Source organism: Emydura macquarii, unplaced genomic scaffold (genome assembly GCF_026122565.2).
Source record: "Emydura macquarii macquarii isolate MOO-44397 ecotype Brisbane River unplaced genomic scaffold, CSIRO-AGI_Emac_v2 contig_1043, whole genome shotgun sequence".
NCBI lineage: Eukaryota > Metazoa > Chordata > Testudines > Chelidae > Emydura > Emydura macquarii.
This window is the reverse complement of record NW_027131180.1, coordinates 12281467-12309174: the sequence shown is the minus strand read 5'-3', so window position 1 is coordinate 12309174 and position 27708 is coordinate 12281467. Positions and strand designations below refer to the sequence as shown.

The following is a 27708-nucleotide window of genomic DNA, read 5'->3' as shown; positions in this document are numbered from 1 at the left end:
TTCCTTCTCCTGTTCTTACACAGTTGAATGTCACTGGTTCTGCTGCAAAAAGGCCCTCCCCTTTGTACTAGCAGAGGAAGGTACAGGAGTTGCTCCATGGTCAGCATAATGCATTCCACTTATTATCCAGTTACCTTAACACTTCAGTTTTGATTAGTTTATACCTTTAGGATATGTTTTAACTTGTAGATTTAGATGTCCTCTGAAGTTCTAAGATTTAAGCAAATAATATAGTAACTCAATAAAATACATGCCCGTATGTCCCTGGAGCCTCCCAAGCCTGACTTTAACAAGTAATACAAATACAATTTAAAGCCATGTGAAAATAAAATCCCATCTCCTATTTTTCCCCCCTGACGCTCCTGAAACTCCCAGGACACTGCTAGAGGGAGTGAACCTGGATTCAAATTGTGGTCTGTAATTGAAGACCAAGATAGCATTGCAATCTTTGAGGCAGCTGTGCTGTATTCCAAAACTGCGATTAGGACATATCAGGATTACTTCTGGGCATTATTGTCCTGACTTTCAGAGGTTCCAAGCACCCAAAACTTCAGCTGGAGGCCACAGAAACTGTGGATGCTCAGCACACCTGAAAATCAAGCTTTGTGTATCTGGCTCATTCTCAGACCTAGCTGTGACTAGTAGTCTTGCCTTGACTATAATCCAATTGTAAATATCTCAAATATAAAAATGAATCAGAGTCAGAACATCAGGATAAATATTTTGTAACATCCTCTGTGAGTCAGTCCTCCTTCATCCCCAAAATTTCAAGTTTTAAATGAAATTGTGCTAGTAAATAGCAGAAACCCAGAAAGTAACAGAATAGTGCAGGGTCAGTGTTTAAAAAATAGTAACATGGCTTGTCAGAACACTAAAGTAAGAATTTTTCTTCAGTAAATTTTTGATGAGTCATCGTAAAGTTAAAATTGTGAACTTACTAAAACCTGCAGCGTTTTAAAGGTGTTCTCTAATTCTGTAATCCCGCAGAAATGTTTCCAGCAATGTCTTTTAAAATCTTACTTAATATCATTCTTGAATGAATAAATGCTTCCCTGTAGTCCAATCCAAATGTTGCAGCAGTAAGAACCTAAAAGTGAAATGGACTATAAACAAATGAAACTAACTGAATTATCATTGCCTAAGCTGAGGGAGACAAAATATAAACAGAAATACTGACGAGTAAATCTAATGATTAAAGTTTTATCAGTCTAGAGTAATTAACTTTACATTAACTTTAATTTGATAGTGACCCTGTATGATTTATTGTTTTAGATCATTCTAATACATACAAACTCAAAGCACTAATGCTCCTTTCTTTTAATGCAAGGTTTTGGCTTGGAAAGCAGCGATGCAAACAGTCTATAAAACATCTGCCTACAGTAAGCAGTGAAACATTGCAGCTAGCTAACTATGCTAGCCATCCTGTGGGAAACCTTTCCAAGCACAAACTGTTTATCAAACTCACTCGCCTTCCACAGTACTACATTGTAAGTAATTAGAAAACACTTTTCTGAACTTTGTGCATGGGGACAAAAGTATAACAAACACCATTTTTTAAAATGGTAAATACAGCATCATGGACTGGCTACTGATGATGACTTCTTTAAGCCTCTAGTTCTCATTTCTCTAGCTCTCAGGGTCTGTCTATTAAGTAATATGGTTTGTGTGAACCTAACCCATAGACCCTTCCTTTTTGTACCCCAAAAGCACTTTCTTTTTGTTTCCCAGCAGGTTGGTCTCCCTTTTCTTCCTGAGTTATTTTCCCTACTACAATATAATGTTTTTAGAAAGAGACAAAATAATTTTTTTTTGCGGGGGGGACTAAAGTATTTTAATCTTTTTAAAATTTTGTTAAGATTCTTCTCAAAATGAATGTTTTGTTTTAAACGTAGGTGGTAGAGATGTTCGAAGTTCCTGGCAAACCCACAGAGCTGGAGTACAAGAATCATTTTCTCTCTGTGAGCTATGCTGAAGGAGATGACAGCCCTGCTACTGCACTTTTGCTACAGCAATTCAAACCAAACATTGAGGAGTTGGTACTAGACGCAAAAAGTGGAAAACAAGTAAAAGGCGGTGCCAAGCGCAAGGTTTGTACTTCCATGTGGAAACGGGCATTGAACCTTTGTTTGGTCTGAATTGTGAATAGTCTGGCTATGGGTGAATTATAAGTACCTAAAAGATTAATTTGTCCCAGTTTAAAGCTAGGTGCACATTGTGAGAATCGTTGCCAGCTTTAGTAATGGCATATTTGAAACGTTACGTAGCTTACATCTCACAACAATTAGGGCTTGTCTGTGTGTGGAAATGAACTGGAAGGGCTATTGTGTAATAAACTATTCTGCAATAGCTATTCCAGAAAAGTTGTTGAACTTTAAATACACACTCTGCCTTATTCCAGAATAACTTCCTTGTGTAGATGAGATCTTAGTCCAATATCCTCTTACTGTCTGTGATTTTCCCTTGTTTTAGCAGGTATCCAAATAAATTAGTAGTCTTCTGTCATCCAGATTTTATTACTACTAGTTTTGACAACCTGGGCTTTCATATTTATTTTAAATAAAGTAGATTTTAGGTAAGGGCAACATTAATTTGTTAATATTAGAAATAGTAATAGTAACTTATTTAAACTTTACTCTGATACTCAAATAGTGGATCTGTTTTTAATCACTAGTCTAGCAATCCTGAAAGTTTGCTTTTAAATGTATAAAATTGTAACTATTTACCTTTTTAAGTAGTCTTTGCTTTTGCTGCCTGGCGTTAGCATAGATGGAATATAAGTAGAAGGTGTTTTAGGGAAGTTTTTTACAGGAAGTGGTGAATAGATGGGAAAGAACTTTGAGTTCAGATGATGGAGTTATGTAGTTTAAATTTTCTAATTAAAAAATTGATGACTGAATGAAAGGTAATAAACTTTAAGGGCTCTTGGTCAGTTTTGAACTTGGCAGTTTTGTATTATCAAGATCAGCTATAGAATTTCCTGGTATAGAATAGTATTTATCTTCCTGATGCACAAGGGTCTTTTTTAAATAAAAATGTTTAAGACTTTAAGACCTTAATCTTACAATGAGATCTGCATGGACAAAGTCCTGCTGGTCATTACTGAGACCCCTGCAAGGAACCTGCCTGTGTGGTGCGCACTGCAGGATCATGATCTAGAAAACTAAATTTCAGCTGCTGGTCCTGTGTGATTATGGGTATGTCTACACAGCAATTAGACACCCACGGCTGGCCCATGCCAGCTGACTCGGGCTCACAGGGCTCAGGCTGTAGGGCTGTTTAATTGCAGTGTAGATATTTGGACTTGGGCTGCAGCCTGAGCTCTGGGACCTTCCCACCTCCAGAGTCCTAGAGCCCGAGCTCCAGCCTGAGCCTGAACATCTACCCTGCAATTAAACAGCCCCTTAGCCCGAGCCCTGTGAGCCTGAGTCAGCTGCCCTAGACCGTTTGCAGGTTTTTAATTGGAGTGTAGACGTACCCTACGTGTGGGGAGTGTTTTTGGATCTAATGTTTAAAGATGTATAAAGTATATTTTGATGTGACTTGGTATTTCATTAAAAATAAACAGGATGATTGTGATAATTCCTGATTATTTCAATTGTATTTAAATAACTCTTGTTACCTTCAGAGTACATGTGTGTGGGGGAGTTGTTTTCTTTTTTTTTCTTAACTTAGAGCCTTGTCTATGCTACATCATTTTGGCAGTTCTGGAGCCTTTCTTGTGTCCAAAATATCAGATATGTTTTTGCTTTATCAATGTCCTGTTTTGCGGAAGTATACCAACTTGTATATTTAGAAGTGTATGTTTACAGGATTGTGTGTTTTACATTTTTGCTACAGTGCCCAAGTGTCCTCTGCTGATGGAGTTTACAAACTAACTTCAGATATAATGCAATGAGGAGGATGACTGGACAGTAAAAAGGGATGGGGAAAAGATTGAGGCAGCATCAATAAGATGTGATTATTGAGCAAAAGCTAGCGTATATGGCGAGGAGCAATATAATTCAATGAGCTAAAGTGAATATGTAAAAGGTATATGTAGGAGGTTTCTTGAAGTCGTGTGGCTTAAGTGAGTATTCAGAGGGAATTTAAAGGATTGTAAGGTAATGAAGAATGCAACTTGCAAAACTCCTAATTTGAGGAGTTGGTTAGTCACTACATGGAAAGGTACTTCAGGAGACCCATAATATTTTGCGGGGAGTGCTGTGCATGGATACAGTAAGCTAGTTTACACAAGGAAGGTTGGCAAGTGTGTTTAAACGCTAACTTGTTTTGTGAGAGAAAATTATAGAATGGCTTTAAATGAAGTGATTCAGTCCTCTGATGTAAAGAACCCTTAAGTGTGACTGTGTGCCCAGTGTGTATTTCATTTAAAACTTACATCAGCTGACCAGATTTTTGTTCTCATTGTCACCTTTTTGAAGGTGACTCTTTTAATTCCAAATGGGCTAATATATTTAGTCTTTCTCTGTTTGAATTCTAGTTGTCTGGTGATCCGTGTTCCGTAGAATCTAAGAAACCAAAACGGTCTGGAGAAATGTGTGCCTTCAATAAAGTCCTAGCTCATCTCGTGGCAATGTGTGATACAAATATGCCGTTTATAGGACTTCGTATGGAGGTAAGAATTATGAGATTAAAATTTCCCTAGGATTTCTTTGTATAAACTTGATTTATCTATATTTGAGGGCATGTGCTGACACATTCTCAGACATGTCTGCATGCTGTTCCTTCTCTAGTCCTCTTTACCTTCCGTTCTAAATACGTGGCTGGCCAGCGTCAGGAAGCTGTGTGCATGGGCCAACTGAGACTGGGAGTGAGTGCTTTAGAGCTCGGTCCTCCTCCTCCTCCTGCAGCTGTGATTCCCTGCCGCTGATGCTTGGGGGACTGGAGAAATGGAAAAGATAGAAGGAGAGATAGTGGAATGCTGAGAGGGAGACAAAAGACCATAGTGTGATGGCCAACGTTCTCAATTTTCCATGCTACAAAATGTGAAACTGTCGCTTGTAGAAAGATGCATGCTTTGGGAAGAGACATACTTTTCTCCCTCCCCCCACCCCCAATGAGTTTGTTTGTTATTACTTAATGAAATCTTCCTTTTTCCTTAGTTGTCTAATATGGAGATTCCACATCAAGGAGTACAGGTAGAAGGAGATGGCTTCAGCCATGCTATACGTTTATTAAAGTAAGATATTGTTATACGCTTCATTTTATCAAGTACATGAACAATATTAGGCAAACGGAGCATTTGAAGAGTTTGACGCCTTGCAATACTAAACTTTGAAAAGCATTTTTGTTTTAAACAATGGTTTATCTTACATCCCCAGTCACTTAAGGTAATGTGACCTGGAGTGGGTAGGGGAGGGGAAGAGTAGGAAATGGATTTATTGCCCTTTGTTGTTGGAATAGCCAATCTTGGTGCCTGTTCATAGGTGGGAATTGACCAGCTAAGGGGCATTGTCTATGTCTCTTCCAAACCTGACAGATGCCTAGCAGCTATTAGGGATGGTCTATCCTTCCTTGTTCTAGCCAGAGCTATCTGAGTGGTGGCTTTCTAACCTGGCATCTCCAGCTACCATCCTTGGCGGGAATTGCCATTCTACTAACAGCTTGTGTCCCAGGTTCTCTGTGTATCTCGTAGCAATCAGGAGGTTAGAACCTTGGCTTGGGAGGTTTCACAGTACCTCTCTCCAGGAATGTGGATTATACTAATGCATCCAGCCCATAATTCTTACTAGCTTCCTTCTCATTCATCTGCCAAGTCAAAGCTTTAATATAGCAGCATATGGTTCTCTTGAACTATGCTTCCTTTTTCATTTATTTTTGTAGATTTGAACAATGGGCCTTTTCTCCTGTCTAGGAGCACCCAAAAATTAACATAATTTTATCTTTTTCAATAAGTGAAAGAAGAAAGGAAGCTCTGTAGAAACCATCCATTTTTATTTTCCCATATCCCAAATCACTTGTCCTTAAGCAAAAGCTTGAGTGCTTTAACAGAGTCCCTGGTGTTCTGCCCTGAAGGTCAACAGACTTGGGCTCTAGTGGATCAGTGGAGGGAAACTAATTTCTAAGCTGAGGGCCTTTCACTGAGAATACTCACTAATAGCCCCAGATCCTAAAACCTAGAGACAACTAGTTCAGGCATCTTCAGATGACCTCTGTAGTGATAACTCATGTGGAGAGTTATATCTGATGTAGTCAAGGCTTGAGCCATGAACATAGGAATTGCCACGCTGGGTCAGACCAGTGGTGCATTTATTTCAGTGGTGCATCTCTGTCAGTGGCCAATACCAGCTGCTTTAGAGTAAGGTGCAAGGAACCCTAAAGAGAGAAACTGCTAGTAGGGGAAGTTTCTTCCTAAGCTCCCTCAGTTATTGGCTAGTTTATACCCTGAAGCAGGATGGTTTATATCCATCCTAAAAAAAAAACCAACCCTCTTTTGTGTAATACAATTGTAACCTTTTCATATTTCTGTAATGGAAATAAAATATACTGATAAAGCACCTTCATACTGGTAAAACTGTGTCTGTACTAGAGTTGTGCTGCTTTAGCTATTGATTTAGAAACAGATCAAGTTAAAGCGTTACAAAACTGTGTGTAAGCTCTTAGGCTCCATGTGCCAAAAATTTCAAGATGATGTGTGAAGTCTAAACAAGTCTCTGAAAGAAGGTCTGTAGAGGGAACGTGAACTTGTAACAAGTTGAGGGGGTTGGAAAGAAGATGTCAGTAAAATCAACTTAAAGTCCTAAGGCATGGGTTCCCAAACTTTTTGCCAGCATGACCCCATTTTAGTTAAGTCTTTCCTGCTGGGAGCCCAGAGAGCACGGAGGACATCATTTTGAAGAGAAAATGACATCCTCTTCACAGCGTGACTTTGCATGCACCGAATGCGTGAGGTCATGCCATAGGGAAAACACCATTTTTCTATAGCATGGCATCCTCTGCACAGTGTGATCTAGTGTTATGGTGAATGCAAGATCATGCTCTGCAGAGAATGCCATTTTGTAGAGCAAAATGGCGTCCTCCATGCATCGTGACCTTTTGCACCGTACTTGTGAAGTCACACTGTGCGGAGCAAAATGGCATCCTCCACACAGTAGGGATCGCGGTGACTCCATCTGCTGATGGCGTGACCCCATTTTGGGGGTTGTGATCCACACTTTGGGAACTGCTGCAAGTTTAGGGGCTTCTCTGAGTTTGGTCATCAATATTTGGTGTATGAATATATTTTTGGTAATTAAAATACTAGTCAAGTTTGCTAGATTGAATTTAGAATGAAAACTTCTTATAAAATGGAAATTGGATCCCAATTTCAGGCCTTTGTAATAAATAAGGATAAGATTTTTGTCATGGAAGTTGCAGTCCGTGACTTCCAGAGACCTCTGTGAAATTATCCTTTTTAGCTTCTGGGGACTGCGGGGACCAGAGCTCTCAGCAGCCACGTGCAGCAAGGGTCCCAGAGCTTGGGATAACTGTGACACAATCTTAACCTTAGTAATAAAGGATCAAAATTGAAACTACATTTCTACAAGGACCTTATATAACTACCTTCTCTACAGAAGCATCTCATCAATAAAGTTATACTTTAGCCCAGAGGGCTGAATTGACCTCCTTTCAGAGTTGTTCTATTGTCAGAGGGTTTGATTGTAGACCTATTTGAGGCTGATTTTTCCCTCATCTAACAATGTTTTGTAGCATTTGCTTATAATTTACTTACATTTTAAGACTGGCATTCCATAGCTTGATATAGTTCTTGAAAGGAATAAAATACCTGGCCTCATTTTCAATCCCAGCTCTCTCCCATTCATTGCTCTGCAGTGCATCTTTTCTTTCAAGTAAACTTATTTAAATGTCTTTCTGGAAAATATTTTTAACATGTAATATATATTGGGTACTTGTGGATCTGTAATGTGTACAGTTGTGTACTCTTTTCTTCATGGACAGAATTCCTCCATGTAAAGGTACAAATGAGGAAACCCAGAAGGCTCTGGACCGATCTCTGCTTGATTGCACTTTCCGCTTGCAAGGTAGAAATAACCGCACGTGGGTGGCTGAGCTGATATTTGCAAACTGTCCACTTAACAGCACATCTTCAAGGGAGCAAGGTTAGTTTTACAGAAATCTTTTGCAGATTTGACTCCTTTCTCTTTACCATGTTCTCTGTCAAATGCCAATCATTATTGACACCGCAGGACCAACACGTCATGTCTACCTGACTTACGAAAACCAATTGTCTGAACCAGTTGGAGGTCGAAAAGTTGTTGAGATGTTTCTCAATGATTGGAACAGCATTGCTCGACTATATGAATGTGTGCTGGAGTTTGCACGATCTTTGCCAGGTACAAAAATAGTCTTTTCCTTTCTTTTACACTTTTGGTGCATCTTAGGTAAATATGTAAGTTTTCTCACCCATCTCTTTATTTTTCCCCTTCCCTCAAAAGAAATACCCAACCACCTAAATGTTTTCTCAGAGGTCCGTGTCTACAATTACCGCAAGCTTATCCTTTGTTACGGAACTACCAAGGGAAGCTCAGTAAGTAACTCCCTTAGTACACTTCTAAAGCTACATTTGAAAACAGAAACTATACAGACTCAGGGCTTTTGAGACTTAAGCAGAAAGCCTAGACCTTATTAAAATAACGGTAAAAAATTCATATTAAGAAAAGCAGGGAAGCTATAAGTAATGGATGCTAGACCATCATTAACTTGCTGGATGCCTAGATATTGTAGGGATCTGAAAACTTTGCATCATTGGTATGCTGTTAAATGCCAGGAGAACAGTTATGGATGGAATACTGTTTTTAAAGCAGTAAAATTAAGGCTCTGACAAAACTTTTGAAATTTAACATTTTTTCCACTTTTAATCTAAAAAGGAGTCATATGAAACATTTTCCCATTTTACTGTGGAGTGTTTCAGTGCCACATGGATCTATTATGGCTCTCTTTAACCTGGGCTTTTAGGGACATTTTCTGCACATGTAGAACATGGAATGGTTAGTTACTGGATTGTGCATGACATTACCAGTACACATTGACCTGATCCATCATAGCAGCTCACTGTATTGTAGTTGATACGCATCCAGCCTCACCAATACATCAGTTCTGCAGATAGTGAAGTGTTCAAGCGCTCAACTCCAGTTCCTTTATCTCATCCCTTTTTGGTCAGATGAGACTTGTGGTTTCTGACTAACACCCTAAGGGAATAACTATAGAAAGACATTAGCTGCATTTCCCCCTATCTCACTAATTATCCTTATGGAGATTTTCTAGATTAACTTATGAACAAAAAAAACCCTACCCCCTTCCACACTTTTGTAGAAGGCTATGTTAACTTTCTACATGGCATTTTGGCTTCAATTACTTTTATATTTATGTATGTGTAATTCTCAATTTCTATTTCACAATTTGCAATCTGATCTGGTTATTTTATTCAGTTTCTAAGATTTCTTGTGTTCTTACTTGGTGTTCTAGATCAGTATTCAGTGGAATTCCATACATCAAAAATTCCACATTTCATTGGGAACAGTTGGCCCGAATTCAGGTTGCAGTAATTGTCATAATACTATCCTGCATCAGCTCCAGGAGATGTTCAATAAAACACCAAATGTGGTCCAGCTATTACAGGTAACTGTATTTTATTTCTTTTTATGAAAAGATAGAATTTGGAAAAGTGTAAGATAATTAAGGCTCAGATTCTGATGGTTGAATTCTTTTTTGCAAGAGTACCAGAATCTGGACCTTAATAAATTGCTGATGGCTCTTTTTGATTGAAGAAGAGCAGGCAAGGGTGAGAGGGCTCATTATTCTCCATGACTTGATTTTTCTTCTGAGGCCATGTCTACACTACAAACTTGGGTCAATGCAAGTTACACTGACATACAGCCACCACAATTAGTATATTGCTTGTGCACTTGCATTCTTGGCTCCTTTTGTTGGTGCTGCAAGTACTTACCAGGAGTGCTTGTGTTGATGCACAGTGTGGTACACCATGAGTAGGCTTCCCAGTGTGCAATCTGCCACTGTCCAGCACACTCTCTTTTGGGAAGTTTTGGCAATGCATGGTGGGGCAGAAATGAGTTTCACAGGGTGATTGGGAGCAAAGGGTCAACTTTGCAGTGTGCAGCTGTTTACAGCTCATAATGTCATCTATATCCCATAATTTTCACATCTTTTAAAAAAAAAAATCCCATGAACCTGTGCATCGCTCCTCACTGTCTGCCATCTCTGGCAGAAGCATGGAGCGTGCATGTCTCTGCACTATTGCCATGAGTGTTGCAAGCGCAAAGACGCTCAATCCTCTGGTATGTACGGAGCCATAAGAAGAAACTGAACCAGTGTGGAATGTGGCAATTTCTTGGAGGACAGATTACTGTAGGACACAGTGAGAACCAATTCAGGGTTGGTGGTGGTAGTGGTCATGGAACAGCTGCAGATGGTGGAGTTATGCTTCTGGGCCCCAGAAATGAGTGTTGACTGGTGGAATTGCATTGAAATGCAGGCTTGGGATGATGAGCAGGGGTTGCAGAACTTTCAGATGTGCAAGACCACATTCCTAGATCTGTGTGCCGAGATCGCCCCAGCCCTCCAGCAGCAGGATGCCCCCCAGAATGCCAAAATGAGAGTGGCACTCACAGTGGAGAAGGGAGTGGTGATTGCACTGTGGAAATGTGCGATGCCAGATTGCTACTGGTCGGAAATCATTCTGAAGTTGGAAAATCCACTGAGAGGCTGATGTCAGGCAAAGATGCAGGGCTATTAATCATCTCCTGCTGTGCAGGACCATGATTCTCGGCAATCTGCAGGACAGTGAATGGATTTGTAGCAATGGGGTTCCTGAACTGAGGTGAAGCAATAGTGTGTGTGTGTCTGTGCGTGCGTGCGCGCGCGCGCACGCGCTGGTGGTGGTGGATTACCACTGGTGATACTGAAATGCAAATAGTGATCCTGGGAGGCCCAGCCTACCTTTTGCTTCCCTGGCTCATGAAGTTGTACATTCCACCTGGACAGCATCCAGGAAAGATTCAGCTACTGGCTCAGCTGGTGCAGGATGACGGTTCAATGTACTTTTGGTAGATTGACGGGATTGATGCTGGCATTGCTTACTCACAAGACTGGATCTCAGTGAGAAAAATGTCCCATTGGGTATAGCTGCCTGCTGTATCTTGCATAACAACTGTAAAGTAAAGCTGCCGAGGTGGAGGGCAGAGCCGGAGCGGCTGTCTGCTGAGTTTGAACAGCCAGAAACAAGAGCTGTTAGAGCTCAGTGTGCTGCTATATAGCTCAGGGAGTGTTTGAAAGAGCACTTTAACAGTGAACCCTGGATGCATTGTGATATACTGTGCTCTACCTGGCTTGCTGTGTTGGGGCCTGTTAGAAATTGTATGGTGTACATCTATGAATGTAACACTATCTGTGCACCTATTAATTTTGCAGTGCTTGTTGTACATTTATGATTATTACACTTTGGTTTGATCCTATGAGTTGTCACTCTGTACAATAACAAGTAAGTGGGTGACTGCCTAAGTGGTAGGCGCTCAGTAGCATATGTTGTGAACTAATAATAAAGATTAATTGTTTTCCAAACAGTTTTATTCAGTAAGAAAACTAGTGCAAAAAAAAATTCAGTGCAATTTGAAAGCAAATACATTAAAAACTTAATGATGGAGTCGAGTTTAGCAGAGGGAGAGAATGTTCATGTCCATTTTACCTACTGCACTTGGCAACTGCAGGCCAGTGTATGTGAAGCTGTGGTTGTTCTTAATATCCCTTCGGGTGGAGTGGTCAGCCGTAGGGGTGTAGCTCCTAATGCCACATAGGAATGTGGGGGAAGAAAGGGGTTGTTGGGAGGTGCTCTAGTGGAGTACTCTCTGTACTGCAAAAGGAGATGAACCTGTGATGGTTGTACCTATAGGTCCACAAGAAATGCAGCATCTTGTGTTTGCTGATGGAGAAGCCCCATTTATGTCCTACTGCATTTCCCTCTCCTTTTCCTGCTGAGAGTCCTCGGCCTTTTGCCTGTCCATTCTTTCCTTCTCCTCAGGCTGGTTGCTCATGGGCTGATGCAGCACTGGCTTGCAGGATCTCATTGAACATGTCATCCTGCATCCTCTTCTTTCTCCGCCTTATCTGGTTCAGGCATTCCGCAGAAGTGGAGGGCAAACCCTTCAAGCCCAGAATAGCAGCAGCTGCAGTTAAAATGCACAGAGGTACCATTGTCAGTATAGTCACAAGGGAAAGAGAAAGTGAAGATTCAGAACTCCCTTCGCTTGTTCTCCTGAAGATTTAAACAAGACATGCTTATTGCTTCTGCTTTGTGGTGCTTGTGCACAACGGCTTGCACAGCAGCAGCCATGGTGAGTGTGGCCCACTGGGGTGAGGGAAATAAGGAGGGAATTGCTTGGTTGCATGTAATTGAATATAGGGCAAGGGCACCATTTTCCACAGGCGGTAATGATTTCAGGTGATGGTAACAAAAGCACAGAGAGCACAGCTACTGCTGGCATCCTGAAGTTGCCTGTATGTTTGTGTACCACAGTGGTGCTTGCTGAAGTTTTATTGCAGACTGGTGTGAGCGGGTGTCCTACCGTGGAGGAAGAAATGAGTCTACCATCCCTAGAAACCTTTGGGAGAGGATTGTAAAGAACGTCCATGAAAGTTTCATCAGGATCACTCAGGAGGATTCAAGGGACATCTCTGTGTACTGTGGTAGGGTGGCCTTCGTGCTCCCGTGGGCCGAGCGCTTTTTCAGTGTGGTGGGCACAAAGTGGCCGCCTGTGGCTCCCACCAGTCTTAAGATGCCGGCCGTCTTGCTTCTGCCCCGTCTTCCTTCAGGCCTTCATAGGTCGAGCATGCCCTCGGGACCTTAGGTTCTAAGGTTGGGGTAGGGGTGTCCGAGCCCGCCCTCTTCTTCGGACACCAGCCCAGAGACCCTGGCTGACAGCAGTGGCTGGCTGCTGCTATAAGGCACTGTGTAAGTCTTCTCTCTGGGCTGCTTCCCTACCCTGGTTTTCGTCGGGGCTAAGTAGCCACTCCAATGGGCAAGCCCTTGCTTTCCTCTGGCTCCTGCCACTCACAGTTCTCCTTCTCCCGCTCTCCAAAGCTCCAAACTCCAAACGCACCCTGCCTGTCTGGCAGGGAGCTTTTATCTGCTCCCAGGCAGCCCTTAATTGGTCTCAGCTGACCATAATCAGCCTGAGGGAAACCTTGGGCAGCTGCTAGGGGAACAGGGTCTTGGTCATTCTTAGACTAACATAGTGTCCTTCTACCACTTTCCGGTAGCCCCTGTCACAGTACATAAACAAACTCTTCTGTGTGGCCCCCACTACCTAACTCTACAGAGAAATGAAAAGCAGATAACACTACTTCTCGTAGTTGTGCTGCTACCTCATCTGTTACGAGTAAATTAATGAAAAGTTGATAGCTGTGTCCTGCTAAGTTGGGGGTGCCATCGCTGTAATGGGAAATAAATGTACACACTTATCCGAGGATCCTTTCCCTTCATTGGGCTCACGCATGCTTGACTGCCAGAACTGACTGGACAGGTGGAGTCTCAAACTGGTCTTGGCCCACGGCATAGCTGGACCTCCTGATTGCATGTCCTGCTTCCTCTTCGTCCTTCCTATTCATAACAGGGGCCTGTGTCACGGGCTCTTCAGAGGCATCCACGGTTGTGTATAAGGTGGTGGTGGAGTATGGCATGCAGCTCTTTGTAAAAGCGTGGGTCTGTGGCTCGGCACTGGATCAACTGTTGGCCTCCTGGGCCTTCTGATGTGCCTGCTGCAGTTCCTTCGCTTCCATCCGGCACGGCTACTGGTACCTGTTTACTCCTTTCCCTTCATCCTCCATGTAATGTGCTTGTAGATGACCATTTTTTGTGCTGCTGGTCTGTAGCTGTGCTGCAGCTGTCTCTTCTCCCCACAGGTCCAGGAGATCCAATATATCCTGTTGACTCCAAGCTGGAGCGTGTCTGGAAAGTATAGCTGGCACAATGAGTTTGGTAGTTGCACACAGCTAGAGAGCTGCTAGGTGTGCTCACCAAGATGGACACTCAGGAAAAGGCATACTTCCTCAAGATATGTTGCTTATGTCAATTCCAAGTAGATGCATGTGTGCTGCGTGCACAGTCGCCGGAAGGTTTTTTCACTTAGTGGTATCCATGGAGTCGGCTCTGGTGCCCCTTGGAGTCGCGTCTTTATGGCGCCATATAGAGAGCTCTGCCGATCCCCCCCCACCTCTTCAGTTTCTTCTTACCATGCCAGAACATCAGTCTTCTCTCGTTTTGGCAAGCGCTTCCCCAGTGGGTTTTTTTTCAAAAGGCTATCTGTAAATAATTTAAATAATTTGAGTTAGTTTATAGATAGTGTAGATAAAGTAGTTAGAACTCCGCTTATTGGGGGCGCCTTCCCTCTTTCCCGGGACTGGGGCATGCCTTGTTCCCCTGGTTTTAAACCGTATGGGGCTTGCACAAAGCCTATTTCCCATACTACTTGTCTGAAGTGTCTAGGAGAGACCCATCAGAGGGATCACTGTAAAATCTGTAGGGGATTCTGCCCAAGGACAAAAAAGGAGAGAAGTCAGAGATTAAAGTTTTTCTTGATGGAGGCAACCCTCAGACCACACTCAGTGCCAAGTCTGGCCGGGCAGACACCTAGCACATTGGCTTCGGTGTGGAATGCACTGGCATCCGTAAGGGAAATGACGGTGCCAAGGAAGGACTGTATGTCTAGCACCTTGGCACCGTCACGGATCACTAGCACCGAGGGACACCTCACACGGAGAGACATGTCATCACTCAAAATACACTGTACAGTGTAAAAAGCAGAAGAAAATGGACGGGGCGCTTGCAACGCCCAAAACAACTGGGCGTAAAGGCTTGAGTGGCGTGTGACCTGCGTCAGGTGGCTCAAGTGCCATCGACTCTGGCCCCAGGGAAGGGTCATAGAGTCTGGTACCTTTGGATTCCCTGCCCAGGAAGAGCCGTGAGGAGGAATTACAACTTTCCACGGTGGAGACTTGCAAGGTGGCTAGGGAGATGATAGAGAGCACGGCACCAAGCATGGCACAGCGCAAGCATGCCCTGGATCCCAGACCACTGGTATCAAAAGAGCATCCAGTGCCATGCAGGGGAAAACTGGCTATGATGCTATGATCATCCTCTTCCTGACACTGTCGGGCACTGCACTGTCCTAGTCCCCATGAAGCAATTTGTCAGATTAACTCTGAAGCAGTCTTATTCTTCAAGAAGAAGCCAGCACCAGTCAGAGAGGCGGCACCAAAGGGTTGATACTCGTCAGCCCTTCCCTATGCCTTGGCCACCACAGTGTCAAATGCCAGCTCAATGGCTGTTTTGGACCCCGTGGGTGTTCCACCATGCTCAAGGGTCGTGCTCAGGACGGTTGCCTCTGGGAGCAGATACCACCCACACCAATCAGGTCACGAGCTGCCACATGGCCCTGGATGCGGCACCAAGCATGACAATGATCTTTGCACTGAATTCGAGGAGCTGGCACTGCATGATCCTCTGTGGGCAGAAGGTCAAGAGCAATCCCTTGTCTTAGTCAGAACTTCATCTTAGTTTTCAGACGAAGCAGTAGCAGGTTCCTCACCAGCACCAATTGTGGATGACAGCAGGGCTCATCAGGAGCTCTTGAGGAGGGTGGTGCAGAGTTGGGGGCTCCAGACAGAGGAGATCTCAGGGCACAGACCCCATGGTGGACATTTTAGCCCCTGCAGGGCCGTCCAGAATGGCATTGACAAAGACTATCCATAACACAACGAAGTCGCTATTGCAGACTCCAGCTTCTCTGCCTCCTACAGCAAAGAGGGTAGAAAGAAAATACTTTGTATTCTCCAAAGATCACGAGTGTCTATCTGCTCATCCCCCATCAGGGTTGCTGGTAATGGAAGTGGCCAAGGAGCATGAGAGGCAAGGACAACAGGGCCCCACGTCAAAGGCAAAAGATGCTTTTATTTATTTAAAAAAAAAAAAAAAAAAAAAAGGATCTTTTTGATAGAAAAGTGTATTCCACTGGGGGGCTCCAACTCCATATCGCAAATCAACAAGCAATTTTTAGTAGATACAATTTTAACTCATGGGGGCCTATGTCTAAATTCTCAGTCCATACCATCAGACTCTAGGGTGGAGTTTACAGCCCCAGAGGAGGGCAAGGCTGGGGCAAAGGCCTCACTTCATGGAGCACTAGATGTAGCGGATGCTGCAGCTCATACCATGTCATCAGCCCTAGCGATTCAATAGTGCTCTTGGCTACAAGCCTCAGGACTTCCACATGAGCTCCAGCAGAAGATTCAGGACCTCCTCTTTAAGAGACCAGCGCTGTTCTCAGAACAGACAGACTCAAAATGGTACAACCTCAAGCTACCTTGAAATCCTTAGGCCTTCATATCCGAGCACCGCAAAGAAGGAATTTCAAACCACGACCTCATTTTTACCAATCGCAGCCCGGGCAGGATTACAATCGTAAGTGGGGTAGGAGTTACAGGAGAAGGCCTCCTCAACATTCTACCAATCAAGGTCCCGGATCTGCAAGTCAGTCTTCTGGTTCCAAACGAAACTTTTGAGGGTGCACCTGAGGATGGCGTACCCAATTCGTCTCTGTATTTTTTGGACTGGCTATCCCACTTCTACCATGCTTGGGCCCAGATCACGTTGGATCACTGGGTGCTACGCGTGGTAGAATTGGGATATTTCTTTCAATTCAGTTCCCTCCCTCCTTCCCATCCTCCACCCTCCCCATCCCTCTTCAGGGATCCTTCTCATAAGCAGCTTCTAATCCAAGATGTGCAGGCACTCCTAAAGGTGTAGGAGTGGTGGAGGAGGCTCCTCAGAAGCTAAGGGGCAAGGGGTTTTACTCATACTACTTCCTAATCCCAAAAGCTAAAGGTGGTCTCAGACCCATCCTGGATCTGCAAAACCTCAGCAGATTTATGAAGAAGCTGAGGTTCCACGTGGTCTTTTTGGCCTCTATTATTCCCTCCCTGGATCTGGGAGATTGGTATGTCACCTCAGATTGAAGGACACGTACTTCAACATGTCGATCATCCCGAGTCACAGAAGATTACTCCGGTTCATAGTCAACCAGACCCACTATCCGTTCACGGTCCTACCATTTGGCCTCTGCAGCCGTTCACATGTTTACCAAGTGTATGGCAGTCGTTGCTGCTTTCCTGAGGAAGTGGAAGGTACAAGTCTACCTGTACCTTGACGACTGGTTGGTCAAGGGATGCACCAATGAGCAGGTGGAGGCAGATGTAAAATTGAGAAGATCAACTTTTGACAAGTTGGATCTCTTGATCAATGTGCAGAAATCAACCTTCACTCCCACTCAGAGGATAGAGTTCATAGGGGCAGTGCTAGATTTGAATGAGGCCAGAGCATTGCTTCCTGAATCTCATTTCCGGACTACATGCTCCGTCATAGAGGACTTAAAATGTTACCCCATCACCATGGCCTGAAGCTGCTGGGGCACTTGGCAACATGCATGTATGTTGTTCAGCACCCAAGACTACGTCTCAGGCACTCCTGGCATAGTGAGCTTCAGTTTATCATCTGTCCTGAGACCCCATAGATAAGGTAGTCTCATTTCCCCCCCTCTGTGATCAAGACCCTCCAGTGGTGGCTCAGGAGTCCCTTTTTCCATGCTTTACCCCTCACTATCCCTGGTCACAGATGCCTCAGCAATGGGCTGGGGAGCTCATCTAGGGGGGCTCAGGACCCAAAGTCTCTGATCCCAAGAAGAGCTCTCACTTCACATCAACATAAGAGAAACTGAGAGCAGTACGCTTGGCTTGTCACACCTTCCAAGCCCACCTGGAAGGTAAATGTGTATCGGTCATGAGAGACAATACAACAGCGATGTTCTATATAAGCAGACAGGGTGGAGCAAGCTCCTCTCTCCTATGCCAGGAAGCCATCAGACTGTGGGACTTTAGCATAGACCACTTAATACACCTTGAGGCATCCTACCTTCCCGGGTCTCAGAATGAGTTGGTGGAACACCTCAGCAGGTCTTTCTCCAGCCACGAGTGGTCTCTTTGCCCGGATGTGGTGAACAACATTTTCCAGTGTTGGGAAGTTTCCCACATAGACTTGTTTGCAACAAAACTGAACAGGAAGTGCCTGCAGTTCTGTTCCTTCCAGAATCACAGTCTGGGATCAATCATGGACGCATTCTTCATCCCATGGACAGGTCATCTGTTCTGTGCGTTCCTGCCTATCCCACTCTTTCACAAGATTCTGCTGAAGGTCAGGAAGGAAGGATCCTCAGTGATTCTGGTAGCCCCAGCCTGGCTGCGCCAACACTGCTATACCACACTCCTCAACCTCAGTGGAAATTCCAGTCAATCTGCCTGTGGTTCCAGACCTGATCACTCAGGACCTTCGACACCCCCAATCTTGAGTCTCTCCATCTCACAGCATGGAAGCTTCATGGCTGAATCCTCTGGAGCTAGAGTGCTCAGAATCAGTCAGAGAGGTCCTCCTTGGCAGCAGAAAACCTTCTACCAGAGCTGCTTACCTAGTTAAGTGGTTGATGCAGAAGGGCACTTCACCTGCGCTGTCATCAATACCTTTCGTCTTGGACTATTTGTTACATCTTAAGCAGCGTGGGCTGTCAGTGTCCTCAATCAAGGTCCACCTGGCCGCAATCTTGACGTTTCATCCTTGGGTTGCAGGCCATCTGGTTTTTGCCAATTGCATGATGGGGCATCTCCTTAAAGGTCTAGACAGGTCACATGCTTCAGCCGATACCCTAATGGGATCTCAACCTCATGCTGTTGAGACTGATGGGACTTCCAGTTGAACCCCTAGCAACATGCTCGCTTCTCTCTCTATCCTGGAAAGTAGCTTTTCTAGTGACCATAATTTTGGCCAGGAGAGTTTCTGAACTCAGGGCCTTCATGTCCAAGCCTCCTTATATGATTTTCTGTAAGTATGAGGTTCAGCTACACCCTTAACCAGCTTTCCTTCTGAAGGTGGTTTCACAGTTTCACACAAAACAGGACATATTCCTCCCGGTTTTCTGCCCAAAGCCACACGCCAACAGCCGAGAGCAGAGGCTGCATTCTCTGGACGTCAGGCAGGCTTTGGCTTTTTATATCAAAAGGACTAAACCATTTAGAAAAACAACTCCACTCTTCATAGCAATAGCGGACAGGATGAAAGGGCTTCCGGCATCATCCCTAAGACTCTCTTCATGAATCGCATCCTATATCTGGACGTGTTATGACTTGGCAAGGGTACTTGCCCCAGCACTGACAGCTCATTCCACAAGGGCACAGGCATCTTTGGCAGCATTCCTAGATCTGGTCCCAGTCCAAGATATCTGTAGGGCTGCGATGTGGTCATCTTTTCACACCTTCACTGCACACTATGCTATCACACAGCATGCCAGAGACAAGACTGCATTTGGTGGAGTGGTATTGCAATCCGCAGGTCATTGAACTCTGCCCCCTCCTCCTATGGATCTGCTTGGGAGTCACCTACTTGGAATCAGCATGAGCAAGCACTCGAAGAAGAAAAACAGTTAGTTACTCATCTTTTGTAACGCTTGTTCCTTGAGATGTCCAACACCCACCCGCCTACCCCTCTGTCGGAGTCAGCTGGGAAGAAGGAACTGAAGAGGCAGGGGGAGGAGGGGTCAGCAGGGACCTATATGTGGTGCCATGAAGGCGCGACTCCAGGGACCACCAGAGCCGACCCTATGGATACCACTAGGGGAAAAACCTTCTGGTGACTCTGCCTGTCGCGTATACACACTTACTTGGAATGGACGTGAGCAACACATCTCGAAGAACAACAATTATGGAAGGTTAGTAATAGATTTTTTTCAAAAATTCGCAGAGCTTTAAGGGGTGGGGGGCCTTCTAGTCTGTGACCCCTTGGCAGTGGAGCTCACAATTGTGAGCAGAGTGGTCAGTGTTGGGCATTGTGGGACAGCTGCTGGAGGACTGTTAGAGTCAACATATGTAACAGTGTCTACACTCTCACTGTCGAGCTCAGTACATCGACCATGGCTCAGTGCTGCTCAGGGAGGTGGTATTACTGCATTGCTATAATGGGGTAGTTATGTTGATGAGAGACAAATTTAAGTTAGACACATTCACAGCTAGGTCCATGCAAGGTGGCTTACCTTAACCTAACCTTGTAGTGTAGACCAGGCCCGACTTTCTTAAATTAGACTGTTTGTGATTGGTTGTGGAAGCTAATCGATTTCTCAACATCTGTTTTCTTGCAGGTATTGTTTGATACTCAGGCTCCATTAAATGCCATCAATAAACTTCCAACTGTGCCAATGCTGGGTCTGACTCACCGCACCAACACTGCGTATCAGTGTTTCTCAATCCTGCCGCAGTCACCCACGCACATCAGGCTGGCTTTTAGGAATATGTACTGCATTGACATCTACTGCCGGAGCCGTGGGGTGGTGGCAATACGAGATGGAGCGTATAGCCTTTTTGACAATAGTAAAATAGTTGAAGGTTTTTATCCTGCACCAGGACTAAAGGTAATTGTTCTTGTGTTTTCTAGCATCACTCATGGTTCCATAGTGAAGGTTGAGATGAGTTTTTCACTTAAAGCAGGGATTCAGCCAATTTGTGTGAAGAATACAGTGTATCTCCTCAACATTGCAGCACTTACTCTTTGATCACAGAATTAATTTTCTGATTTATAAGTAAACTGGTAAATTAGTTTAAATTTATTTTAACTCAAAATGTGTCCAACAAGAAACTTAGCTCTCAATGTGAGATTGTTTCTTTCTACTGAATGATCTTAATAATGAAATAATGCAGACACTGCAGGCTTCTTTCACAGTTAAACCTCGCTGAAATCTTGGACGAAGGCTACATTTAAAGACTTTTTTAGGATTAATGGTAACTTTTTCCCGTTCTTCATAGCTGAACACTTCTTCCTCAGCAGGGGCTGATGGATAATATTCTGTTTCAGAAAAGCTTGTGTGAAATTTCTCTTTCAAAAGGCTGCAGTCTCCCATTGCTCTCAATAGGACTGAAGCTAAAGACTGCTTTTAAAGATGATGGTGGGCTTTGTTGTCACTGGAAACAGTGGGAGGCACTGGCCATTTTGAAAGATGGCACCAGAACTGAGGGGGGACCTATGCTTTAGTCCTGTTGAGAAATGGGAGGGGAATTTCTCATTTTCTGAATTATTTTTATGCACCAGTCTCTGTTGACAGAAACTTTCAGTTATGAAAGTTAATGACAAAAAATGACCAAGTGTGCTAAATATTTTTCTTCAAAATCTATCCTTGCTCCAGATCTACACAGATGGAGAGGCAATAGGAGTCTATAGTGGGGAATGAGGGGGAAGACTGGTGTACTTGTAATTAGGGGAATGTAAAAGGGGCAGGAGAGAGGAAAACTGGAATGTGCAGGAGAGAGTGAGGAATTGGGGAGGTGTGTAGCATATACTGAGAGATGCAAGGGGGAATCTGGGGTATGGATTCCAAGTACAGCTCTAAATGTAGTGTAACTGGCCAGTATGCTCTGGTTGCTTTGCGCTGCTCCAGAGTGGCATAAAGCGGCTAGAGCAGACTAGTGAATATGGTAATTAAAGTTTTTAATTTTAAGACTGTTGCTTCAGATCATTAGAAATCTCTCATGGTACCTCTTTGGGGGTTTTTTTAAACCGATCATGTGAATTTGGGAGGGAGGGGGGAGAGGGAAGTTCATAGGCAAACTAAATTAAGATGGAGTTATGGTTGAGAATACATATCAGTAATTTACAGTAAAATACAGCACAGGGATTTTGCAGTTTTAAAATAAATCCAAACATAGAATCATAGGGTTGGAAGGGACCTCGAGAGATCATCTAAACCAGTCCCCTGCATTCATGGCAGGACTAAGTAATATCTAGACCATTCCTGACAGGTGTTTGTCTAACCTGTTCTTAAAAATCTCCAATGATAGAGATTCCACAACCTCCTTAGGCAATTTATTCCAGTGATTAACCACCCTGACAGTTAAGAAGTTTTTTCTAATGTCCAGCCTAAACCTCCCTTGCTGCACTTCAAGCCCATTGCTTCTTGTCCTGTCCTCAGAGGTTAAGAAGAACAATTTTCCTCCTTGTAACAACCTTTTATGTATTTGAAAGCTGTTACGTCCCCTCTCAGTCTTCTCTTCTCCAGGCTAAACAAATCCAGTTCTTTCAGTCTTGCCTCATAGGTCATGTTTTCTAGCCCTTTAATCATTTTTGTTGCTCTTCTCTGGACTTTCTCCAATTTGTCCACATCTTTCCTGAAATGTGGCGCGCAAAACTGGACACCATACTCCAGTTGAGGCCTAATCAGCGTAGAAGAATTTCCAGTCGTGTCTGTCTTACAACACTCCTGCTAATATATCCCAGAATCATATTTGCTTTTTTGCCCCAGCATTACACTGTTGACTAATATTTAGCTTGTGGTCCACTATGACCTCCAGATCCCTTTCCACAGTACTCCTTCCTAGTCAGTCATTTCCCATTTTTTACGTGTGCATCTGATTGTTCCTTCACAAGTGGAATACTTTGCATTTGTTCTTATTGAATTTCATCCTATTTACCTCAGACCAATTCTTTAGTTTGTCCAGATCATTCTGAATTATAATCCTGTTCTCCAAAGCACTTGCAACCCTCCCAGCTTGGTATCATCCGCAAACTTAAGTGTACTCTTTATACAATTATCTAAACCATTGATGAAAATATTGAACAGAACTGGACCCAGAACTGATCCTGCAGAACCCCACTCGTTATGCCCTTCCAGTACGACTGAACCATTGATAACCACTCTCTGGGAACGGTTTTCCAACCAGTTTTGCACCCACTTTATAGTAGTTCCATCTAGGTTGTATTTCTCTAGACTGCTTAAGAGAAGGTAATCCGGGACAGTATCAAAAGCCTTATTAGAGTCAAGATATACCGCATCTACTGCCTCCCCCTATCCACAAAGCTTGTTACCCTGTCAAAGAAAGCTATCTGGTTGGTTTGACATGATTTGTTCTTGACGAATACCTTCTTGTTTTCTAGATGTTTGCAAATTGATTAATTATTTGCTCCATTATCTTTCCGGGTACAGAAGTTAAGCTGACTGGTCTGTAATTCCCCGGCGTGTCCTTATTTCCCTTTTTGTTGGTTGGGCACTATATTTGCCCTTTTCCAGTCTTCTGGAATTTCTCCTGTCTTCTAAGACTTTTCAAAGATAATCGCCAGTGGCTCAAATATCCCCTCAGTCAGCTCCTTGAGTATTCTAGGGTGCATTTCATCAGGCTTTGGTGACTTGAAGACATCTAACTTGTCTAAGTAATTTTTAACTTGTTCTTTCCCTATTTTAGCTTCTGATCCTGCCTCATTTTCACTGTCATTCACTATAAGGTATTGACATGTTTCACATGTTAAGGTATTCACAAGTTATTCTCAAGGCATTCACATGTTAATGCTATGCAAACTGTTCAATACCTTAAAGTTGTGTGGGTGCCGTGTAGTGACATGATGAGTGTGGGCTGGAAAGGGGCTAGCGGGAGAAAAATTCTGACTTTTTAAAAATCAGTTTAGTATAATCCAGGACCACCAATACTAAAATGCTTTATTTGTAGCATCACTGTAGGGCAGAGTTTAAAGTTGTCTGTCTGAATGCCTACAGTTCTATACGTTAAGAAGTTTGAATTTACTTTAAATCATATTAAATAAGGTTCTGTGGGCACTCAGTGGTATTAAATAATCTTTCTTTAAAGAAGAGAAGACTCTCTTGAATGACACAGGCTAATTTGATTATAATTTCTCCAAGTATATTGCATCTTCCAGAAGTAATTGCGTTTTTTGTTTTTTAAGCATCTTCCTGTGAGTAGCTGTGCTCTTATCCTTTTTTATACCTGGTTTTTGTAAGCCATAGATTCTGGGAATTAGTGCTGTGCATAAATGTCCTTTAATTGCACTAGAAACTTCTCTTCAGCTAAAGATTTGATATCCTGAATAGTCAATTCATTCTTTCTTTCTTGTGCCCATTGGCTAAAAAACAAAAATTTCAAAGCCTTATAGGAAATTGGCTCTTGGTAAGGGGACATTGGGAAAGCAGATGCCTTTCCAGTTTACATGGTTTTCTTCTTGAAGATACCTTCTAAGTAAAGGGCTCTTGTCTTTTTGAGGAGGTGAAAAAGGGAATTGTTGTTGTAAAGATCATTTTTACACTTACAAAGTTATCTGTACAACTACATCTCAATTGACAGTCCTATCTAAATACAGAATGTTCATAAAAATGTTTTTCAGTTACTAGTATGTGTTGATTCCTATACATTACTTCACTTCAAATTATTATATACCTTATTTTATTTCTTGTCTTCTCATCAACACATATGGTTTCCTTCATGTTTTAAATTTTCAACATTTTGAGAGCCCTATGGCTTCACAAATGTTGTAGATTTTACTAAGTTTGATTTAACCAACACTGAGTCAATTTTTTTGGACTTGAGAGTTGGAGACTAAGATTTCCATCTTTTGATAATAGTTTGGCACAAGCCAGTAGAACTTAACAAGAGGGGGGATTGTTTTGCCAAAACTAATATGGGAATAAACTTGTACTGATCTCGAATACTAGAGTTGCTTAAAACGTTGACTCCCTTTCTAATAGGAGATGGGTGAAAGACTACTGAATTATAGGGGTAAACTTGCCAGAGTGGCACACAGCAACAGTTTCTTAGTAACCAAATTGGTCTTTGAATTCCTGATCTTGTGAATTGTATTTCAAGTAATGGAGTTTATATTTTAATCTAGGGACAACAGAATGAGTCATAAATAGCACACATACATTACTGCTGTTGCTATTTAGATCAATTGTAAGTATAGAATTGCTGTTAGAGACGTGTAATAAATTATAATAATCAAATATATCCACAGACATTCCTGAACATGTTTGTTGACAGCAATCAAGATGCACGAAGACGATCTGTAAATGAGGATGATAATCCACCTTCTCCTATTGGGGGGGACATGATGGATTCATTGATATCACAACTTCAGCCCCAACCATCACAGCAACAGCAACAGGTAATATGTAGGCAAAATATTAAAACCATAAATTACATTTTATCTCCATTATTCTCCATAATTAGCTCTGTCTTTTTAGAAAACATATGTGCTCTGTCTTTCCCAGAGGAGTGGTAATAGCAGATGAGAAGAGAGTATAAACTGTACTGCTTTGGAATTGCCCTTGGAAGACTTACTCGTGTTTTTAAAATTATGTTTACTTTGAGATAGCATCATAGATAGCACATAGCATGTTGACTGCAATTTTGGAGAACCACTCAACATGTCTTATTTAAAACAGAAAAGGAGCATGTTATCGAGGGAAGGAAAATATGGTCCGAAAATACAAGATTTTTTTGGTAATCGGAGGACCTGAATTGGATTTTTGGTCTTTGGAGGATGGGAGTGAAGAAATGAGTGTGTTTATGTGGTTTGAGGGAAGACTTCTTCAGAAATCATGGAACAAAGTAGCAAGCCCTGAATAAGGAGGTGTGGAGACTTGGGTATTATTGATGATAGGTTGATTAGACAGATTATATACCAAACTACAATCAGCTTTTTGCCGAATCTATTAACATTAATGCTTAGTAGATTCAGTGTGAAATCACTGAAGATTTTCATTTTATTGTGTTGACGCTTTCAGCCCTTTGCAAAACAGGCAGGAGCATCAGGAGCTTACCCTCTTACTTCACCACCCACATCCTATCACAACACAGTGACCCCATCTCCCTCCATGATGCATACACAGTCACCAGGTAAGATGGCTCTCTGCATATTGGCAATAGCTGTTATGGAATGTAAGATTTATTTTATATTCTCAATAATAGTATGATTTACTGCATACGTCTCATATAAATAACCTTCTGTTACTTACATGAGGCATGCACAGAGTGGTCAATCTTAGCTATGCAGCATGAGAGTTCTGCGTGAAGTTCAGCCGTGGTTGCATAATTGGCATTTGCTGTGCTTGCATAATACGGAATTATTTTTAAAGGCTACTAATTTGGTCAAAACTTGTTCACTTAAAGGCCCTTTTTTGAAAAGGCTGTTTCAGCTATTCCCAGATGTTTACACTTGGGTGGAGACCAAAACTAAGTGCAAACTTCTAAAAGTTATGAGCATCTGAGAACAGAGCTTATATTGGAAATAGTAGTGCAACGTTAACTGTAGTTTCATTGAGGCTCTTGCTATAATAAGGAAAAACATTATTATACCTATTACCTAAGAATGTCTTGTACTGTAATTTCCAATTTACATTTGCATTTGAAGTAGGATTTGGTTACTATATAAATTAGCATCCTGTCTGCTCAATAAGAGTGCAGGGTTGTCGATTTATGTCCAACATGCAGTTTCTTGGGGATGAAGGAAACTCTGACAAGTCTAGTACGAGTGTCTCTAAAAGAGAGAGCACTTTTTTCTGATTCTCTCTACTATTGGTTTACTCAAGCTCTTGAACGAAAAGTAGGAAATGTATAATGAATTGTTGTTTGTGTGTGGATGCTTTTATCAGGAAATCTGCATGCTGCCAGCTCCCCTAGTGGAGCTTTAAGAGCTCCATCACCAGCATCATTTGGTCCAACTCCTTCACCTTCCTCCCTTGGAATAACAATGGGACAAACAGCTAATTTTGCCAGCCCACATGGTGAGTTCTTGTACTGGCACATCTCTATACTGTGATATGAACAATAAACTGTTTCTTAGAATTAAGTCTGTCTGTTAGAGACGAGGTGGGTGAGGTAATATCATTTATTGGATCAACTTCTGTTGGTGGAAGAGACAAGCTTTTGCTCTATACAGAGCTCTTCTTCAGGTGTGGAGACTTACATTGTTTGGAAAAATTAGTGTTCAGCAATTGACTTGAAATAGCAATTTGTGCAGATGTGGGTTTTCTTGTTAATTGTAGCCATATAGATGCTTTGAACTACTTTGACATGTTGCTAGTCTTTTGACAATTAAGTACCAATCACTAACTGCCTCTTACTAATATGGGGAAAATTGACCTAGAATATCATGCAGTATCACTTAGCAGTCATGGCTTCAACTAAATTTAATTACTTTACCCTGAATCTTTAAATGCAAGACAACTTCTTTTAATTACCTTCCCATGCAGCTTGAATAATAAAAATGAAGTAATTGAGAACAGGCTTAGAGATTGAGTAACTTAAAACTTGAAAATTGTTGACCAAGTCTTGATGTTTTATAGTGTACAAAAACGTGCAGCTGATCCTTTCCCCATATTTCAGTTATTGAATTACTTGCAAAACTCTATTCAAATTACTTCTACTGTAATTACAGTATGTTAGTCTGCTCTTCACAGCATCGCTACTTTTTAAATCACCAAAAATTGGGTGGATTTTATTTTTCAGCATATCACTCAAGTAACTGAAAAACAGTCTGTTGTAGACACTACAGTCTGATTTGTTCTTAAAAGCATACACCAGTGGATTTTAGTATGGAACTTCACTGTAGTGAAGTGAAGTTACTGAGGCATTTCCCTGAGTAAACTATACCCTTTGTCTTTCACTCTGTCCAGCTTTCGTCCAGTTGTTGGGAGGTAGAGACTTGCTGTAGTCAGTGGGACTCTACATGGAAGTATCCCTTTGCAGAATCTAATCCATAACTAATAGAATGAAAAGGCAAAGTAATAAAATGTAAACTTCAATTTTAAATTAATTTTTAAAAATTCT

At 42.5% G+C, this 27708-nt stretch overlaps 1 protein-coding gene across 1 annotated transcript in view; it reads left to right on the top strand.

Annotated features, from left to right (window-relative positions):
• Window positions 1-27708, top strand: part of MED14 (mediator complex subunit 14) — a 59799-nt gene that overhangs the window by 17799 nt on the left and 14292 nt on the right. Inside the window, exons 13-24 of the mRNA XM_067545135.1 lie at window positions 1328-1487; window positions 1893-2087; window positions 4481-4615; window positions 5103-5179; window positions 7939-8099; window positions 8187-8333; window positions 8436-8527; window positions 9466-9618; window positions 20247-20516; window positions 24893-25042; window positions 25665-25776; window positions 26532-26663. Coding sequence (XP_067401236.1) covers window positions 1328-1487; window positions 1893-2087; window positions 4481-4615; window positions 5103-5179; window positions 7939-8099; window positions 8187-8333; window positions 8436-8527; window positions 9466-9618; window positions 20247-20516; window positions 24893-25042; window positions 25665-25776; window positions 26532-26663 — 1784 coding nt within the window. The remainder of the gene's footprint in view (window positions 1-1327; window positions 1488-1892; window positions 2088-4480; window positions 4616-5102; window positions 5180-7938; window positions 8100-8186; window positions 8334-8435; window positions 8528-9465; window positions 9619-20246; window positions 20517-24892; window positions 25043-25664; window positions 25777-26531; window positions 26664-27708) is intronic.